A 20,379-nucleotide genomic window follows, 5' to 3' on the forward strand; every position below is an offset into this window, starting at 1 on the left:
TCGCATCAGGTGGCCAAAGTATTGGAGCTTCAGCATCAGTCTTTCCAATGAATATTCAGGACTGATTTGCATTAGGATTGACTGATTGGATCTCCTAGTAGTCCATGGGGCTCTCAAGAGTCTTCTCCAACTCCCCAGTTTAGAAGCATTGATTCTTTGGTGTTCTCCCTTCTTCATGGGCCAACTCTCACATCCATACATGACTACTGGAAAAACCATAGCTTTGACTAAATGAACCTTTGTTGGCAGAGTAATGTCTCTGCTTTTTAATATGCTGTCTAGGTTTGTCATAGGTTTCCTTCCAAGAAGCAAGCATCTTTTAATTTCACCATCTGCAGTAATTTTGGAGCCCAAGAAAATAAAGTCTGTCACTGTTTCCACTGTTTTCCCATTTATTTGCCATGAAGTGATGGGGCCGGATGCCATGATCTTCATTTTTTGAATGTTGAGTTTTATGCCACTTTTTCACTCTCCCCTTTCACTTTCATTAAGAGGCTCTTTAGTTTCAACCCCTGGAGGCATTTCTTATTCCCCTTTCTGTCTTTTCTCCACCATGAGGGTCCCCATTTATAGTTTTTAACAATGTAGTTTAACAACAGGCTCCTTTAATATATTCTATACTTTTTCCCTCTTATATATATGTTTTAACCAATCCATCCTTCAGTTCACTGATCCTCTCTTCAGCTGCATCCAATCTCATGTTAAGCCCACAGACTGAGTTCTTAAATTCAGTCACTGTTATTGTAAAGTTCTAGAGTCAGTTTTGATTCTCAGAAATTTTTCCCTTTGTCAAGTATATTTTTGAACAGGTGACGTTTGCATCTGATACCTGTAGCATACCTCTGATACGCTGATATACATCTGATACCTCTGCATCTGGTTCAGTTCTTTTTCTCTTGGTCCTGTTTGTTGTTACACCCTCTTTTGCTTTTTAGGTTGCATGTTGGACACTATGTTTGGAAAACCCTAGAGGTTCTGAGTGATGCTGCCTTCTCCAGCGTTTCCTCAGACGCAGATCTCCAGTGGGGACAGAGCTATCTGTTCACTCAGGGCCTGAGGGACTTGAGGCTGGGGGGTCCTTGTGAGCTCAGTCTCACCTTCTTCCCCGACACCAGGGAGCTTTCCGGCGTCTCGCTCTGGAAGCCGGGGGTGCCTTCCAGGGCCCCCCATTCTCGGCAGGTCCTGAAGCCCACCGTCTGTCTCCTGAGCACCACGAGGTGACTGATGCTCAGCGCTCAGCCGGTTTGGGCAGAGTGTTGGGTACGTTTTCTGACATCTGGACTGACTCATCAGGCCTGCGCTCGATTTTTTGTCTCCACAGCCCAAGGAACCCTCTAGAGCTGTGTTAGCCAGCCCCCTCTGCTTGACTTTTTCCTGCCTTTTCTTCGCAGAGTTGGCTTTGCTCAGATGCCCCGAGGGAAGGAGCGGCCCTCTCAGTCTCCAGCTCCCTCACTGGGCTTCCCTTTTGTTTGAAATCTTGGATTGCAGCTAAAGCCTTTGACTGTGTGGATCACAATAAACTGTGGAAAATTCTGAAAGAGATGGGAATACCAGACCACCTGATCTGCCTCTTGAGAAATTTGTATGCAGGTCAGGAAGCAACAGTTAGAACTGGACATGGAACAACAGACTGGTTCCAAATAGGAAAAGGAGTTCGTCAAGGCTGTATATTGTCACCCTGTTTATTTAACTTATATGCAGAGTACGTCATGAGAAACACTGGACTGGAAGAAACACAAGCTGGAATCAAGATTGCCGGGAGAAATATCAATAACCTCAGATATGCAGATGACACCACCCTTATGGCAGAAAGTGAAGAGGAACTCAAAAGCCTCTTGATGAAAGTGAAAGTGGAGAGTGAAAAAGTTGGCTTAAAGCTGAACATTCAGAAAACGAAGATCATGGCATCCAGTCCCACCACTTCATGGGAAATAGATGGGGAAACAGTGGAAACAGTGTCAGACTTTATTTTTCTGGGCTCCAAAATCACTACAGATGGTGACTGCAGCCATGAAATTAAAAGACGCTTACTCCTTGGAAGGAAAGTTATGACCAACCTAGATAGCATATTGAAAAGCAGAGACATTACTTTGCCAACAAAGGTTCGTCTAGTCAAGGCTATGGTTTTTCCTGTGATCATGTATGGTGTGAGAGTTGGACTGTGAAGAAGGCTGAGCGCCGAAGAATTGATGCTTTTGAAGTGTGGTGTTGGAGAAGACTCTTGAGAGTCCCTTGGACTGCAAGGAGATCCAACCAGTCCATTCTGAAGGAGATCAGCCCTGGGATTTCTTTGGAAGGAATGATGCTAAAGTTGAAATTCCAGTACTTTGGCCACCTCATGCGAAGAGTTGACTCATTGGAAAAGACTCTGATGCTGGGAGGGATTGGGGGCAGGAGGAGAAGGGGACGACAGAGGATGAGATGGCTGGATGGCATCACTGACTTGATGGACGTGAGTCTGAGTGAACTCCGGGAGTTGGTGATGGACAGGGAGGCCTGGTGTGCTGTGATTCATGGGGTTGCAAAGAGTCACACATGACTGAACAACTGAACTGAACTGAACTGAAACTAGACTTGTGGCTCAGAGCTGCAGGATCTCTTAAGTACCCCTTTGTCCAGAAGAAGACAAATTCTGACTCTGATCACCTGGTGGTATTCGGGATGGATAGCATCACCATGTATTTTCTTTTTATGTTGTGTTTTCAGTTTAGAGTTGAGTTTTTCCAGGTGGAGTTTTGCTGTCTTTACTTCTTTACTGTGATTCAATTTTTTGGTTTTAGCAGATGATTCTTACAGAGGAGAATAACCAGGGAAAAATACTAATGGACAGGGTGCTTGATGTACATCACGAGCAAGAAAACATGCCAAGCGCCAATGGAAAGGCAAGTACTTGGTCTCGCTCTCTGTCGGGTTCTCGTCTTACCATCCATTTTATGCAGGGGTGTTGGGACCTCTCACCGATGCACCATGTAGGTCTGAGTGGCCGTGAGGGTCCTGTGAGCTCCCAGAGCACAGAAGGCAGTTTTGACCTCACCGATTGCTGGGAGGTACTGTGTTCCCTCCCTCCCAAAACCAGGCTGTGTAAGGTTTCCTTTCCCCCTTAGCGACCCTCCAACAGTTCTCTAAGCCATGAGGAAGACCTGGCTAAGGTGATCAAGCTCCAGGAAATCATAGAGAGGCAGTCATGGGAGTAGAGCCAGATGAAGGAGCGCCTGGCAGCCCTCTCTGCCCACGTGACAGAGCTGGAGGAGGACCTGGACACAGCCAGGAAGGACTTCCTGAAGTCCGAGGACGTGAACAGGAAACTGCAGCGGGATGTCCGCAGAGTGAGTGACGGCGGCTGTGTCTGTTGTCCTGAGGTGGAATGTGGGTTTCTTGTTCTCCCGGGGATCTCAGCCTTGGGATGGCTGCGTGAGTAAGAGCAGAGCACTGGACAGACCACAACTGGCTGCCTCCCTGCCTCCGCGTCGAGGTCTCTGGGGTAGAAGAGGCCTGGTCCAGGCGGTCCGTTGGCAGTGGACCAACATGAGGGCAGCCCTGACGCTGTGCCGCACCCTGGGTGTGGACTCCTCCTTTCCACAAGTTCTAGGGGGCCCACTGTGTTCCTTTTTTAAAAATTCATTCATCCATTCATTCATTTATTGGCGTATAGTTGCTTTACACTGCTGTGTCAATTTCTGCTGTACAGCAAAGTGAATCAGTCAACTATCTATCTATCTATCTATTTACGTGTCTGTCTCTCTTTTAGATTTCCTGCCCATTTGCTTCACCACAGAGCACTGAGCAGACTTCCCTGTGCTGTACACTAGGTCCTCACTCGTTGACTTTATGTGTAGTATCAGTGCTGTATATATGTCAACCCGAGTCTCCCGGTTCATCCCCGCCCCCCGCCCCCCGCAACTGCCTGTCGAATGTGTTCCTGATGATGCTGAAATTTGCTTCTGATTCACTCAGGCGAGTCTGGTGACACCTGTGGAGCCTGTTCTCTCGGAGAGATGGGAGCATGCTGTGTGGGCTCTGCTGAGGCAGCTTGCCTGGCCATCTTCTCGAGTTTTCTGAGGTTCCGCTCCTTGAAGGGATGTGTGACAGTGATACCGGCGGTCAGACAAGTCAAGTGGCATTTGCTCACCCTCAGATCCTCAGGCCCAAACTGTGTAACCATGTGGAATCGTGATGTTTCTGGCGGTCGTGTCTGCGGGTGTCGTGATTTATGAGAAACTCCCTAGCGGTCACTGTGAAAACAGAAGAGTGCTGGGGGCTCCGGCCTCCACCTGTGAGCCTTGCCTCTCCTCTGTGCTCAGAGAGACAGTGCCCACCCTGCCCCCCCTCCCCCATGAGACCGTCTCAGAGAGAACCCCTCCAACATGTGGTACAGCAGGTGTACTTGTTTAGTAGCTTGGTGTGAATAATTCTGTGTGAGAACTCAAAACAGAAATATTTGCACAGGTTTGTATAACTTATTCACACTACTCTTTGGCAACAGGAGGAGATTAGGTGTCAGAGTTTCATACGTATAGAATTCTAGAGAAAGCGTTTTTAAGACCTTTCACTTTTAACGTTAGGACTTTGCCCACATTGGTTACTTAGTGACCAGGAGGGACCTGAAATGGATTTTGAAGTGGCGGACAGGAGTTGCACCAGCAGCAAGTTCTGGTCCTGGTTTGAGCGTTTCATACATGTGGTGTAACTCTGCTTTGGAAGAACTAGGCTTGAGAAGGCTGCTCCCAGTTGTGTACAATTTGACTTTTGTTTCCACTCATTAGTATCCTTACTTAAATTCTGAGGAAATTGCATGAGACTTTTCCAACTTTTACTCGAGGAAACGAGCCTCAGAGCTCCCTGTTGGATCTGTTGAGGGTCCCTCCCTGTTCTGGGTCAAGCCCGCCTGTATGGTGTAGCAGACAGAGGTCCTGACTTCATGCCAGATACCTTCCCTCCTGGAATTCTTGCAATAACAGGGTAGTTTAGGATACTTGTTGTTTGCTGTTTGGGTTTATTATGTAGAAAAGAAGCTTGGTAAACCGAGTGGCTGGACAGAACGTTTAGACAGATGAGTGCCAATCGTGGCAAATGCGACATTTCAGGTAGGCGCATTTTTGCTCACGTCCGAGAAAACTGCCATGTCTAGGACTTTTATTTTGAGGATGTTAAGTTTATGTTTGATTTGAAACTTAGGACGACGTCAATGATAAACTTGAAAATGAAATTGCAAATAAGGATTCTAAGCATCGACAGGTAATGGCCTTTATGAACTGTGTCTAACTTTTATAGTAGTGAATTACTGAGGAAGGAAGGTAAAGATCTTTTCATGTGACTCCCACGTTGGAAATCAAGTCCCAGTGTAAAGTTCTTATGACCCTAAAATATTGCGTTCAAAAGTGTGGATATACATCATGGTAAACCAGCTGTACTGGAAGGAAATACATTTTTTAAAAATTGGGGGTGACTGCAACTTACAGGTTTGAATTATTTGGGACTTGGTTTAACCATTTTGTGGAATTCCATTCCTGACTCTTTTGTTTTACTTGAACATGAATCTGTTGGCTTGTTAGAGTTTTTACCGAAAGAGCAGAGAGCAGCGGGGAACTTCACGGCAGCTGGCTGCCTGTTGGGAACTGAGGTCACTGTGACAAAAGGCAGGGTTAGAGGTCCGGTCTGACTAGGGTTTGTACTTCCTGTGGTTTGGTGAGCCTTACTCACTCCTGTTCCCGAGTGGTCTCAAATAATCAGGATTTAACCAGGAAAACCAAATCTGGCTTCTCCAAAACAAAGTGAGTCAGTCTGGTGCGTGCCAAAGTGTATCATTGTCCCCACCACAAAGATAAAATACTAGAAAGCCATTGAAATGTATGATGGGCAATGCTAATTAAGAGCATTACGATATACAAAATAATGGCTGTAAAAGGCAGATCAGAAAATACTATGTCCCATATGCTATTGTTTTCTGCGGGTTTTAAAGCATAGCATATTGTTTGTGTACGTACATAGAGTAATACACACACAGAAAATGTAAGAAAGCTGCTTAGAAACAAATGCTAACCTCTCAGGAACCTGAGCTTATAGATACTTTAATTTTTTTCTTTTTTAAAAAAGAATCTGTCTAAATGTTCTACATTGAAAGTTTTTCAGAGTAAGAAGATCTGTTAAAAGAATAATCGTGCATTTACAAATATTAGTTGACTGGCATTTCACCAGGCACTTTCTTATCAGGTCTGTATTTCAGAGGAGATGAAAGCCATATTTTGGCTTACACGCCCGTGGCCATCTACGGTCAGTAGGGTTCCCTCTAAATGATGATTCTCGTGATGTTTTAAGAAGGATCCGTACTGAACCCTTCTTCCCTTAACTTGTCAATGAGTAAGATTCTACAGAAAACTGATCTTTAATATATAAGAACTTTTTTTTTTTTTTTTAAGACATCCTTGGGGAAGGTTTAGGAAAAGCAAATACTCGGGCAGGTGTTCTGCTCACTGAGACCAAGCCCAGGAACACAGAGAAAATTTACCCTAACGCAGCTTCGGAAACAGAACGAATCCAGTAGACACATGCATTTAGGTTTTGTCTCAACTTACTTAAAGCGACAGTGGCTACACCTCTCGGCCTGTTTTGATCCTCTGCTCTCCCTTTGTAGACAGAGGATAAGAACCGCCAGTTGCAGGAGCGCCTGGAGCTGGTAGAAAAGCTGCAGCAGACGCTGCGGAAGGCGGAGACACTGCCGGAGGTGGAGGCGGAGCAGGCACAGAGGGTGGCCGCGCTCTCCAAGGTGCTCTTCTGGTCCCTGGGGGGCAGGCGCAGGGAGCGCCTGTTCCCCTGCTGTCCCACTGCGCCCCTGCCCGTGCTGTTCAGTCCACACAGGAGCGAAGACACGGGGGTCGTGCTGCCTGTCTGAGATGGGAGCGCTCCCTGAGTGTCAGGCAGCCTCCACTTCTGTGTCATGTCTCCGTTAATTTTCCTCCAGTTTTGTTCTGTGTGTCCCCAGGACGCTTCAGCTCCGAGTCACTGCTGCTCAGAGTTCAGTCAGCAATTCAAATCTTAGCAGGATAGAGACCTAGAAAAATCCCATTCTCGTTTAAGAGATGGCCAGAAAGCTCTGTAATGAACAGTTTTAAGTCTATCCATACACTTGTTGAAGAAGTCACAGTGGGGCACGTGCAGACCTGGGGCCCCACTCCCTGCTCGCCATCCCCGGGAGCCCGCGGGTGAGAGGCTGCGTCCCTGGGATGTGGCGCTGCTGGGGGCATCGTCCCCACTGCCAACCAGCCAGCCACCCCGTCCTTCTGGCGGGAAAGGTGTTGCCCCGCTCTGCCGGTGGGCACTGGCTGGGCATGGAGAGTCGGGCCGGGTCTGTGCTGGCGCAGCTGTCGGGAGCGTTGCGCGGAGCTCAGTGAGCGGCTGAGGGGCCATAAGGTCGCGGGCGGCCGCCGGTGTCCGGTGCTCGCAGACCCTCCCAGAGCAGGGTCATTAACAGCCGCCAGGGGGCGCCCTTCTGCCTGTGATCTTCCTCTCCAGGCTTGATTTCTCCTCTCCCCTGGCATCTCTGCTGTCCGTCCGCGGTTGGCCTTGTAGTCCGACCTTTTGTCTTTCGGAAGCTCTACCAGTCAGGAGGCTAAACAGTTCGAACTTCCTTCCCAGCCTAAGAAGGTAGAACTTGTACCTCGCGCTTGCTGCTGCCTGCTGCCTGCGCTGGCTCGCCACAGGCAATCCGAGGAGGGAGCGCAGGGGCCGGGGTGTGGGGCCCGGGGCGGGGGGCGGGGGGTGCGTGGGGTGGGGTGGGGGGTGGAGCACGTCTCCTCTCATGAGCGGGTCACCAGAACCCTCCGTGAGCCCCGCGAACCCGGGGCCCGTGGTCCGCACAGAGCATGGCCCGCTTGCCGCCCCTGCGGTCACAGCCCGCGTGTCGTCAGGACAGGGTCGTTGCAAGCGGAGTTGACGGTGTTCTTGGCCGACGGGCGGGAGAGCGACAGGGCAGCATCGAGGATAGGCTGCGCCAGATGGAGGCCCAACTGGAGGAGAAGAACAAGGAGCTGCAGCGGGTGCCTGTGCTGACGGGGAGGCAGCTTCTGGGCGGGAGACGCGGCTTGGGCGGGGGCCAGCGCTGCCTTTCTCCGCCGCGCTCCCGTCGCTGCCACGGAGTGTGTGTGTGTGTGTGGCCCCATCTGCTGATCGGGGCACCACCTCCTCGGGAGCAGGGCCAGAGGTGGTCGCCCATAGGCGGTGGGCAGGGGCCAGGGCGTCCCCACATTCAAAGAGGCTGTTTGTTGCTCTGACCAGCCAGTCCGGGGAGCTGCTTGGAATACAGGTGGACCTCAGGACTGTCCCTCAAACAAACCTGACGGTGCCAGCCCGGGGCCCATGAAACTGAAGGCATGGTGCCCAGGTGTGGAGCCTGCTTGCCTCGGACGTGGCGCTTGAGTCCCACATGCCAAACTGCTGGCCCAGACTCGGTGTTTGTGTAGAATGGCTGCTCCTAGGCAAGAGGAGAACCGTAGTTGCGCTGCGACAGAGGGAACGTCAGGAAAGGGTGATGGTGGAGGCTCGCATCACCGAGTCCTGAGAGAGGTTTCCTGGAAAGGTTGGCCACACGGAGATACAGACCATCCAGGAAATGGAGTGGGGATCCCGGGTCCCGCCTCACGTGTCAGTACTGTCCCCACCATGCCTGTGTTCTTGGGCCTGGACTGCAGAGCCTCACAGGCGGGCTCCCAGGGGGCAGTGGTTCTGACTCCCATCGTGAGACCCGTGGTGAGGCGCCCTCCTCTCTTAGGCAGAGAGCTCAATGTCTCCCGATCAGGGGTGTACTTCCTTACTATCAGAACGGCTGCTCAGAGGCTGTTGAAATCGGGATGCTGTTTATGACTAAGCCAATTCAAAGTCAACTTTTGTTTTGCTTTAAAAATCTTTGAATGCCGACGCCTTATTGTGGAAGCTGTGACAGGTTTTGTTTCCTTGGGCTCAAAAATCACTGCAGACGGTGACTGCAGCCATGAGATTGAAAAAGGCTTGCTCCTTGGAAAGCTATGACAAACACAGACAGCATATTGAAAAGCAGAGACATCACTTTGCCGACAAAGGTCCATATAGTCAAAGCTATGGTTTTTCCGGTAGGCACGTATGGGTGTGAGAGTTGGACCATAAAGAAAGCTGAGCACTAAAGAATTGATGCTTTTGAATTGTGTTGCTGGAGAAGACTCTGCTTTAACAGAAAATAAAGTGTTTTTAAATGTATTACAATGGAAAATTTCAAACATGCACAAAAGTGGATGGAGTAGTATAATAAATACCCATGACCCATCCTGTCAATTAGTCTCAGCAATTTCTAACACAGAGCCAATCTCAAATAGATCATTCTTTTGTCATCTCTCCATTTTTTTTTAATACAGTAGGTCCTAAACAGCTTTTTAAACCTTGAAATTGATGCTCATTTTATAAAACACAGACTTGCCAACGTTGTTATTACATTTAAAAATTGCTTGAGATAATTATTTCCAGTTTTTTAATATGAATTTTCATATTGGAAAAGACCCTGATGCTGGGGAAGATTGAAGTCAGGAAGAGAGTGGATAACAGAGGATGAGATGGTTGGACGGCATCACCAACTCAATGGACATGAGTTTGAGCAGATGCTTAGCAGAAGTCGAGTTACATTTTCCTTATGGCTAATCCACTGCTGTAACACGTATAGCATTTCTGGTTTTGAACAGTGAATGTGTTTGCATTATAGATGGATTTAGAGTGTGTGGCCATTATGTGTGGTTCAGAATTCTGAGTAGTCCTTTCTGAGTTCACCCGAAAGCTGAGACAAAGCATGAGCCTTTCCCGTGGACTGTGCTGTGCGTCAGAAAGATAATATGAGCCACATACACAAGCTAAAATTTCCTAAAACCCAACGGGCTACTTGACATCCTTCTTTCACCGCGAGTCTTGAAATCCTCTGTGTGATTTCCACATCGAGCTTTGCACCAGCCTGTCTCACGTGCTCAGGGGCTGCACGAGGCGAGTGACTGCCATGGCCGACAGCACAGAGCTTCCAGGTTGAGTTAAGTGACTCACAAACTTGGCCCGTTTGACTTGTTTTACTCCATGAGCAAGTGAAGTGGGCTGTAGAGGAATGAATGTGAGGAATGCAGGTGAGCTCCATGGAGACAGTTTAAAGCAGTGAGAGGAGGGAGGGCAATAGAGTGAGTCGTGTCCCCCTGACCCAAACCCCCGCCCCAAGTCCAGCTTCTCTCTACCGACTTCATCGTTAATGGCTTGCCATGTTTCCTCCAGAGAAACCTTTTCTACACCTGAGATGGAACTTCCTCTTCATTATGGTTTATAAGGGTTAATATTGTTCTGAGTGTTTATATATGCTAGGGACTCTTAGAGAACATTTTCTCAGAATTAAAATGTTGGGAGTTGATACCTACTAACGTAACCTGTTATGCACATTTTTGTGGAAGTCATTTTACATCTGGAAAGCAAGCAGTGCAGGCTGTGTCATTTGCTGTTTCGTAGGACCAGCTGATTCTAAACCTGGAAACCCTGAGAGCCGAAGTGGACCAGACGAGGCTGCGAGGGGCTCCCCTCCACCACGGGTAGGCCGCTGCCCCGGGCAGCTCCCCTCAGCACTGTCGAGTGTGACAAGGGCCTGTCTGGTGTGTGGACAGTATGACTGGGTGTTGCTCATGGTCACACCTCAAGGAGCCTGTAGCTTCATGGCCAGTGAGAGGGAAGAGACAAGCATCGTTCCTTAGGGTTAAGCTTGGTACCACGGAGTGGTAGTCACAGGATGGACAACACTCAAAACCACAGGCAGAGATTTGGAAGTGGGGGGCCGACCAGTTGATATTTGGGTGTATTCATTTGAGGGGACTGACAGACTGTGACACTGATGTTTCTGAAGAGTCACAGAAGGTTAACGACCTGTAGTCTTTTTTACGTGAATGGAGCCTGAGACATGACTTGCCGTTGACTGTGGTGGGAGGAATCACCTGGCTTGTGAATGAGGCGAGCAGATTACTGAGCATCCTGATTTTTTCTTACTCGTTGTTATAGGGGCAGTAATTCTTATTAAGTATTTAAATGTTTCTTTGGCTTCTTCACAGAAAATGGTCACAAGTGAGAGATAAACTTTAGCAAAGGTCATTAAGTGCTTAACTGGTGACATTCATTCATCTGTAGGAAATCGACTACTGCTTGAATCCTGACTTAGGAGACAGTTTGGAGCCCATACGCATATTTCTGTGTTTGTGTGCTTAGGGGATCCTCGCAGTCCGGGGCCCCCACCCAGCCTTCTTCTAGAGAAAAGGAGATGTCATTTGAGACAAAGGCAGACCCAGAAACTGGTCCTGTGTCTGAAACCACGGCAGGTGGAGTTCAAGGAGAGCACGTGCCCTGCAGAACGGGAGGGGACATGGCTGGACTTGGTGGCAGAGCTCCTCCAGGGTGAGGGGCTGGTGCTGTCAGAGGTGGGGAACCCCTGCTCCGGGGTGGATGAGGTGAGTGTGAGGAGTACTGCATAACAATGGAGGAAGAAGAGGTGGACACGGCCTCCTGCTCTTGGGGGTTTTTGGGTAACGAGGAGGGCCCTGATGCCAGGTCCCAAGGCCTGGCACAATTGGGGGGTTCAGTTGGAGAAGCCTGGGGCCTGGTCCCCAGTCCCCTGTGTGTGGTGAGAGTGAGAGACAAGAAGAGGAAGCAGCCGTGGGGCAGGAGGGGCCGCTGTGCTCTGAAGACAGTGGCCCACAGTGGCCAGTGCAAGGGAGGGGTGTCTCCAGGCGGCAGCTCTCGAGGGGTCATGGCAGTGACTTAGCAGCACAGATGGGGCCTTAGAGCGGGGCTTGCAGGCAGTGTGGGCTGGGTGGGGGGCACTATGCTGGCTCAGGAGGGAGGGAGTGGGGACTGAAAACCTGGCTCACAGGCAGGGCAGGCACGGTGTATTTGGTGAGACCTCCCAGAGGAATTGGTCACCTTGTCTCTGAGACCTTCTCCCGGAGGAAAGAGCTTCGGGTGAGGAGGGGGAGAGAGATGGAGGCTGCACCCCGCGAGGGGACTGGGAGGTGATGGTTGGGGGGCGACCCAACCCAGAGGCCTCTGTGGCCCTCAGAGGACGACCCTTGAGGGTCCGCAGTCCACAGTGGGACTGTGTCGTACCCCCCACCCAGTTCCCAAGTGTGCTCTGGCCCCAGGCCCTTGGGTGGAAGTGGAGCAGAGAAGGGAGCAGTTCTGTCAGGAGGGAGGGGAGATGGGAGGGAAGACAGGTGTGGCTCGGGAGATTCCAGACTTCCATCTCCTGTGCAGCACAGTGTTCGCAAAACCGTCGAGCAGAGCAGCGTGTGACCCTGAGCAGGCTGAGCTGGTGGTTGGCCCTGGCCACTCTGCAGACGTATGGGGTGTCCTGTCCTCGGAGGAAGGCCCTGTCTCCTGGGTTTAGGGACTTCTGCACATGAAGGCACCACCCTCGTCCCAGAGACAAGACTGAGCAGAGCCCGGGCGGTCCTGCAGTGCAGGTGGCTCACAGTCAAGGCGGGGCCACCCTGCCTCTCAGCAGGCCCCTGCTGAGTGAGCTCCTGGCACCTGCAGGCCCAGGCCTTAGTGCTCAGGGCCTGAGCATCTGTGCTGGGCCTTGTTCAGCCCAGAGTCTGGTAACACGCTCACCTCTGCTTTAACGGGAGACACCAATGGTGCTCAGCTCCGAGCTGTGGGTCCGAGGCCTTTCTGCTGCGGGTTGTCTGAGGCGCCTTTAAAAACACTGAGAGCAGTGCAGACAGTGTTCCAGGCAGACCGGTGATTGTGATCCACAGACTTCACGTGGGAGAGGGAGGTCAGAGCAGGCGCGGGCCGAAGGGGAGGTGGGGTGCCAAGGGGAAAGCAGAGCAGGTGCAGGTCCCGCCGTGGGACCTGAGAGTGGGCTCCAGCGGGACCCTGGACGCCCCAACCCCAGACAGCCAATCCTGTCCTAGTCAGCTCCACACCCTCGCGTCAACACTGCCTTCCCCACATACGGGAGTTTTCCAGCTGCTGGGGATGAGCCCTGAGTGTCTGCGGAGCAGCGAAGTTTGCAGGAAGAAAGCCTGGCTTGCTGCATGACTCTACCCCTTCCCCCATTATCCTCTATGCATAACTTAAGGTATAAAAACTACTTTGGAAAATAAAGTGTAGGCCTTGTTCACCCAAACTTGGTCTCCCCATGTCGCTCTCTCTCCCAAATTCTGGCTGAGTCTCCATCTGGAGCGTGGAACCCGCCATGCTTGCTAACTATGCCTGGGCTTCTAATATCCGACCTGGGAGGCCTCAGTGTCTCCTCTCCTTCGGGAGAACGGAAGGACGCCTGCGGCCTACGTAAGTGGTGCAAACTTCTTGTCTTGAAGTTTTATTGGTCTCCCGAGTAAACCAAGCTACTCAGCCTCTTTTCTTCACTGAATTTTCCTACTGAGCTATCCTTATTTCAGCTGCTTTTCTCCACTGAATTTTCTCACTGAGCTATCCTCATTCTATTACTCTTTATATCCTTAATTAATGTTTAATTAAGCAGTTGTTTCCTGATTTTCGCCTACGCCGTCTCTCCTTCGAATACCCTGGATCAGCCAGGGCTGGACCCCGGCAATGTTTTAGTTTTTCATTGTATTTTATTAATTGTTTTAATTAAAATTTATTTATTTTAATTGGAGGCTAATTCCTTTACAATATTGTATTGGTTTTGCCATACATCAACAGAATCCGCCACGGGTGTACATGTGCTCCCCATCCTGAACCCCTCTCCCACCTCCCTCCCCAATCTGGGTCATCCCATACACCAGCCCCAGGCATCCTGTATCCCACATCGAACCTGGACTGGCGATTCGTTTCTTTTATGGTATTACACATGTTTCAATGCCATTCTCCCAAATCATCCCACCCTCTCCCTCTCCCAAAGAGTCCAAAAGACTGTTCTATACATCTGTGTTTCTTTTGCTGTCTCACATACCTCCGTCATTTTAAATCAGTGAGCTCCCTCAACCTGCATCCCGCCTCCTCATGTGCCGGCTCCTGCCCACCCAGCAGTGGGCACACCAAGCCCCGAAGGAGGCAGCACAGCCCAGCCCAGGAGGGAGACCCACTGGGCATCATGACACTGGTATATGTCTGCCTCCTCCCTGCCGCATCTCTCCCTGAGCACACTGGTTTTCTTTTTTGTTTGTTTTTTCTCTTTTTACCCAGAAGAAAATCAGGTACATTTGCTATGCTCAGAGGTCTAAAGTTTTTTAAACTGCCTAGTCTTTAATCATTCCACAATGTCTCAGTAACAAATTAGTCTTGCTATTTGAACCACCGGCTTAGCACGTCATCATGAACTCAGCCAGAGCCTGCCTCTGTAACATTGGGCCTGGCCTGTGCTGGGCACAGCAGCTGCAGGGAAGTTTCTGTTCTCAGGGAGCAGACAGCTTTGTGAAAGTAACCATAGGCAGCTCTCCTGGCGTGTGAGAGCAGTGCAGCACATTTTCCATTGGGGATGCCTGGCTGCAGGGTGCAGGGCATGCGGTGGGAACAAAACCAAGAATCTACACTGGTCTGCTTGCTGATGGACCTGGCCATGCGCTCAGGCCAGCTCTGTGTGTGAAACCAGGTTAAAAGCCCACGGCCCCAGGGAGGACATCGGGCTGCCTCACTTTTCTGGATCTAAAACTGGGATGACGACCTAGGGCTTTTGGTGACAGAGTGTGCGGCTCTAAAGCACATGTTCCAGCTTTCTTGCGTGTTTAGCTTAGGTTTTGTGAGTGCATTGCTATTTACCCCATGAAATCATGTGTACAACATTCTGCTTTGTAACTGGACTTGTATTATCTCTTTTTTCTGTTACCACCCATTTCATGTTAGCTGCATTGTTAGTCAGCTTATAATTAAATTAACTATGAATCATTTTAGCAGCCTGTGAAGTGGTAACTAGTCCATTTTGTGGTCTTTTGACACACTGTTTTTTATAATTTGCATCATTGGCTAATTAGTTGATATTTAAAATTCTTTGACGATTTCTCTGTGGTTTGATGCTTGATTTCTTTCCGAGTATTTGTAAAAGAACAGTTCTATATGTTTTCTTTGCTATTGTAGTTCTTTGGCGGTGTGTTTGCTTTCATCATTGATTTTGATTTCCTGTTGCATCCTGTTCTCTGCTTAGTTGTCATCAGTCCAGACCCCCCCCAACCCCCGCGCCCCCGAGGCTGTAGTTTACCCATCCATGTCCCCTCCCCCATCCCCCCACTTGATCTGGTCATAGCACTGCTGTGGTCCACAGCGTGTGTCTCCTTAGTCGGGTTTGTGTTTTGTCTTCATGTCTCATTAAATGGTGTTTTCCCCCATAGCAGTAAGTTTGAATTAGTGCATCACTATGCAGTTACTTTGCCAACAAAAGTTGGTCTAGTCAAGGCTATGGTTTTTCCTGTGGTCATGTATGGATGTGAGAGTTGGACTGTGAAGAAGGCTGAGCGCTGAAGAATTGATGCCTTTGAAGTGTGGTGTTGGAGAAGACTCTTGAGAGTCCCTTGGACTGCAAGGAGATCCAACCAGTCCATTCTGAAGGAGATCAGCCCTGGGATTTCTTTGGAAGGAATGGTGCTAAAGCTGAAACTCCAGTACTTTGGCCACCTCATGCGAAGAGTTGACTCATTGGAAAAGACTCTCATGCTGGGAGGGATTGGGGGCAAGAGGAGAAGGGGACGACAGAGGATGAGATGGCTGGATAGCATCACTGACTCGATGGACGTGAGTCTGGGTGAACTCCAGGAGTTGGTGATGGACGGGGAGGCCTGGTGTGCTGCGATTCATGGGGTCGCAAAGAGTCGGACATGACTGAGCGACTGAACTGAACTGAACTGATGCAGTTACAGGAAAAGGCAATGGCAGCCCACTCCAGTACTCTTGTCTGGAAAGTCCCATGAACGGAGGAGCCTGGTAGGCTGCAGTCCATTGGTCGCATAAAAGTTGGACACAACTGAGCAACTAAGAACAGAAGTATTTCCAAGGACCACACCCTGTGTGTGTGTGTGTGTGTGTAGGTGTGTGTAGGTGTGTGTGTAGGTGTGTGTGTATTTCGTGTCTGTCTGTCTGTATCTCCCTCTCGCTGTCTTCCAGTCTGTCTCGGAACCTTCATCTCTTTCTGCCTCTGTCTCTCCCGACAGCCGGCCGCCCATCCGTTCCTCTGGCCCCGGCCTCTCACAGGTGCTATGGCTCTGGCTGAGGAGCTTGCGCCGGCCGGCTGTCTCCCTTCGCGTGGGTGCGTGCGAGTGTCTGGGCGTCTGTCCGTGTGCCTGCCTGTGGCTCGTCTGCTCTCTCAGGAAGGTCGTGTGCTTGGCGGGCGGCGTGGGGGCAAGGGGGCCCTCGGTAGGGCGAAGGGGCGGGGCTGAGGCGCTCCGGTCGAGCGCGCCGCTGGCTCCCGGTGGAACGTTTGGGCACCGGGCAGGGGTCGGGCAGGATGGGCGCTTAGGGCCCCGGCTGGGCTGTGCCTAGGCCCGCAGGAGGCTCCGAGGCCCCCGGGCCGCGGCGGGCCCCGAAGCCAGACAACCTCCGGGGCGGGGCCGAGTGTCCCTGAGCAGCGAACTGGATGGGGGGAGGCCCGCCGAGCGGGGCCGGGCCTGGAGAGGCCCAGGGCGGGAGGGCGCCGAGACCCTCCGCGCCCCTCACCCCACCCCCACCCCCCAGGCCCCGCACGCACGCACGCACGCCCGGCCGCTGGGGGTCCCCGAAGCCCTCCGGGGCCCGGCCAGGCGGTCGCTGGCTGGCGGGTGGCGGTGTTCGGGGGCGTGGCGGCGTCGGCAAGGCCGGAGTCCGGTCGCGGGTGGTGCGGCTCCAGTACAGCGCGCGCCCCCGTGGAGAGGGGCGGCTGGCCAGCCCGACCGGCAAGTCAGAGCGAAAGGGAGGCGCAGCGCAGGGGCTCTTAGGGCGCCCGGCGGCAGCCGCCTCCGTCTACGGCCATACCACCCTGAACGCGCCCGATCTCGTCTGATCTCGGAAGCTAAGCAGGGTCGGGCCTGGTTAGTACTTGGATGGGAGACCGCCTGGGAATACCGGGTGCTGTAGGCTTTTTGCCTGCCCTCTCCTTTAGCCCCCGCCCTCCCGTCGCAACTCTTGGGCCTCCGCAGCCCCAGCCCCTCCAGGGTGGGTAAGGGGGCAGGGTGCGGGGGTGGGGGGCTGGCCGGGGCCGCGCTTCCCGCTCCAGACCAGGGTTGCCTCCGCGCGGCCTGCGAGCCCCTCCGCATTCGGCTTCCAGGAAACCAGACGACCGTCCCTCGGGTCTCCGTCTGGGGCTCCCTTGGCGTGCCTCAGGCAATCCCGGGGGGAGGGGGGCTGCACCAGCTCCAGCCCCAGCCCCAGCGCCAGCCCCACCCCGGCCTCGCAGGCGATTGCGCGTGCTCGCGCGCGCCCCCGCGCGGGCACACACAGATACATCTGCACAGACGGTGTGTGTATCTTGTTGAGTTATACTTTTGGTGGCTATATGCCTGCGAGTGGGACTGCTGAATAATATGGTACTTCTAGTTTTAGTTTCTTGAGGAACCTCCATACTCTTTTCCACAGTGGCTGTACCAACTCACAGTCCTACCAACAGTGGAGGAGAGTTCCCTTTTCTGCACATCCTCTGCAGCCTTTGTTATTGACAGCCTTTGCCACGAGGACCGTTCTGACTAATGTGAAGCGGTACCTCGGTACCTCGTTGTAGTTTGGAGTTGAGTCTCTCCAGTCCTTAGTGATGTTGAGCAAGATGACCTTTTCACAACGCAGATCCAACTCTACCACCTCCCTGCTAAAACTGCTCTTGTATTTTCCCATCATATTTCATATATGACCAAATCCCTTCATTGCTTGGTCCCCACTTTCTTCTCTGATTTCTTTCCCCTGGAGTGCCCTCTGCACTCTTTTGGTTCCTTCCCTAGGGCATTGTTCATTTCTTGAATGTACAAAGTTTCCCTTGTCACATAGCCTTCCAAGATGCTATTTTACCTGCCTGAAATTCTCCTGCGCCTCAACCCTGGTGTACGTTGGTTCAACCTATGGATCTCAACTCAATTATGACTCTGAAAAGCCTTCTCTGACACCCAGTTTTTGGTGAGGGAAGAGTTCCCTATATAAGTTCTCACAGTATCTGCCTGTTATTTATCATTAGATTAGTCTCAGTGAAAGCAGGAACTGTGTGTCTTCTTCTCTCAGCATTCTATATCCAGAAGCTTATTACATGCCTACAGAGTTCCTGATTCCCAGTGGAAAAGACTTGAGGTACTGATGTGCATCTCTGCCCTGAGAGCAGGAAAGGTAAATGTTGTCAACTTCAGGTATCTCCTCACAGGGAGAGAGTCGCCACCAGGGCCCCTTCAGAATGTTAGAGTAAATAAGTGAAATCAAGTGTGAATGATCAGGGGCAGTTTGTAAGACTCAACGCTAAGTTATTCTAAGTTTGAGAATATTCAAAAGAGGAAAAGTAGAACCTTTTGGCTGAGATGTTAATTGAGCAGCTGTTTCTGGAATTTGCTAATCATGACACAGAACGCTAGCCCAAATTTGTTGTCCAGACACGTTCCTCTGCTGACAAAGGCAGGTGGCGGGTTTTATTCTATTTTAGGTTGATCAAAGAAGAGAAGGAGAACACGAGCAGCGGGCCAAGGAGACTGAGAGCAGGGAGGGCATGGGTAGCTTAGGCAGCCTCCGTCGTTTTAAATCAGTGAGCTCCCTCAACCTGCATCCCGCCTCCTCATGTGCCAGCTCCTGCTCGCCCCGCAGTGGGCAGTCCAAGCCCCAAAGGAGGCAGCACAGCCCAGCCCAGGAGGGAGACCAACTGGGCATCATGACTCTGGTATGTGTCTGCCTCCTCCCTGCCACATCCTTCCCCCAGGATACTGGTTTTCTTTTCTTTGTTTGTTTTTTGGTTTTTTTCTTTTTACCCAGAAGATAATCAGGTACATTTGCTATGCTCAGAGGTCTAAAATTTTTTAAATTGCCTAGTTTTTAAGCATTCCACAATGGCACAGTGACAAATTACTCTTGATATTTGGACCACCGCCTTAGCACGTCATCGTGAACTCAGCCAGAGCCTGCCTCTGTAACATTGGGCCTGGCCTGTGCTGGGCACAGCAGCTGCAGGGAAGTTTCTGTTCTCAGGGAGCAGACAGCTTTGTGAAAGTAACCATAGGCAGCTCTCCTGGCGTGTGAGAGCAGTGCAGCACATTTTCCATTGGGGATGCCTGGCTGCAGGGTGCAGGGCATGCGGTGGGAACAAAACCAAGAATCTACACTGGTCTGCTTGCTGATGGACCTGGCCACGTGCTCAGGCCAGCTCTGCATGTGAAACCAGGTTAAAAGCCCAGTGCCCCAGGGCCCCAGGGAAGACGGGCTGCCTCACTTTTCCGAGTCTAAAACTGGGATGATGACCTAGGGCCTAGGGTTTTTGGTGACAGAGTGTGTGGCTCTAAAGCACATGTTCCAGCTTTCTTGCGTGTTTAGCTTAGGTTTTGTGAGTGCATTGCTATTTACCCCATGAAATCACGTGTACAGCACTCTGCTTTGTAATTGGACTTGTATTATCTCTTTTTTCTGTTACCACCCATTTCATGTTAGCTGCATTGTTAGTCAGCTTATAATTAAATTAACTATGAATCATTTTAGCAGCCTGTGAAGTGGTAACTAGTCCATTTTGTGGTCTTTTGACACACTGTTTTTATAATTTGCATCATTGGCTAATTAGTTGATATTTAAAATTCTTTGACAATTTCTCTGTGGTTTCCATGCTTGATTTCTTTCCGAATATTTGTAAAAGAACAGTTCTGTATGTTTTCCTTGCTGTTGAAGTTCTCTGACAGTGTTTCTGCTTTCATCATTGGTTTTGATTTCCTATCTCATCCTGTTGTCTGCTTAGTCGTCATCAATCCAGACCCCCCCCCCAGCCCCCAAGGCTGTAGTTTACCCATCCATCTCCCCTTCCCCGTCCCCCCACTTGCTCTCGTCATAGCCGTGCTGTGATGCACAGCATGTGTCCCCTTAGTCGGGTTTGTGCTTTGTCTTCATGTCTCATTAAATGGTGTTCTTCCCCCATAGCAGTAAGTTGAATTGGTGTATCACTATGCAGTTACAGGAGAAGGCAATGGCAACCCACTCCAGGACTCTTGCCTGGAAAATCCCATGGACCAGGAACCTGGTAGGCTGCAGTCCATGGGGTCGCACAGAGTCGGACACAACTGAAGCGACTTAGCAGGAGCAGCACGCAGTTATAAGCATAATGTAGATGGATCCTAAACTACATATCATGTGTAATTCATAAATGAGATTGTGCTTACAAAAAGAAATGATCCTCTTAAGTATAGAATTAATGGGCTTTTAGATATGCAGATGACACCACCCTTATGGCAGAAAGTGAAGAGGAACTAGAAAGCCTTT

At 50.8% G+C, this 20,379-nt stretch overlaps 1 protein-coding gene and 1 non-coding gene across 2 annotated transcripts in view; both read left to right on the forward strand.

Annotated features, from left to right (window-relative positions):
• Positions 1-20,379, forward strand: part of LOC100848264 (frizzled-3) — a 41,262-nt gene that overhangs the window by 9,066 nt on the left and 11,817 nt on the right. The window contains 1 exon segment of the mRNA XM_059882314.1: positions 10,498-10,577. Within this exon segment, the coding sequence (XP_059738297.1) occupies positions 10,498-10,577 (80 nt within the window).
• On the forward strand, positions 16,919-17,037 carry LOC112444652 (5S ribosomal RNA). Its single transcript, XR_003033023.1, has one exon. It is a non-coding gene; the product is annotated as a 5S ribosomal RNA (ribosomal RNA).

The sequence above is a fragment of the Bos taurus genome, chromosome 27, assembly GCF_002263795.3.
Source record: "Bos taurus isolate L1 Dominette 01449 registration number 42190680 breed Hereford chromosome 27, ARS-UCD2.0, whole genome shotgun sequence".
Lineage (NCBI taxonomy): Eukaryota > Metazoa > Chordata > Mammalia > Artiodactyla > Bovidae > Bos > Bos taurus.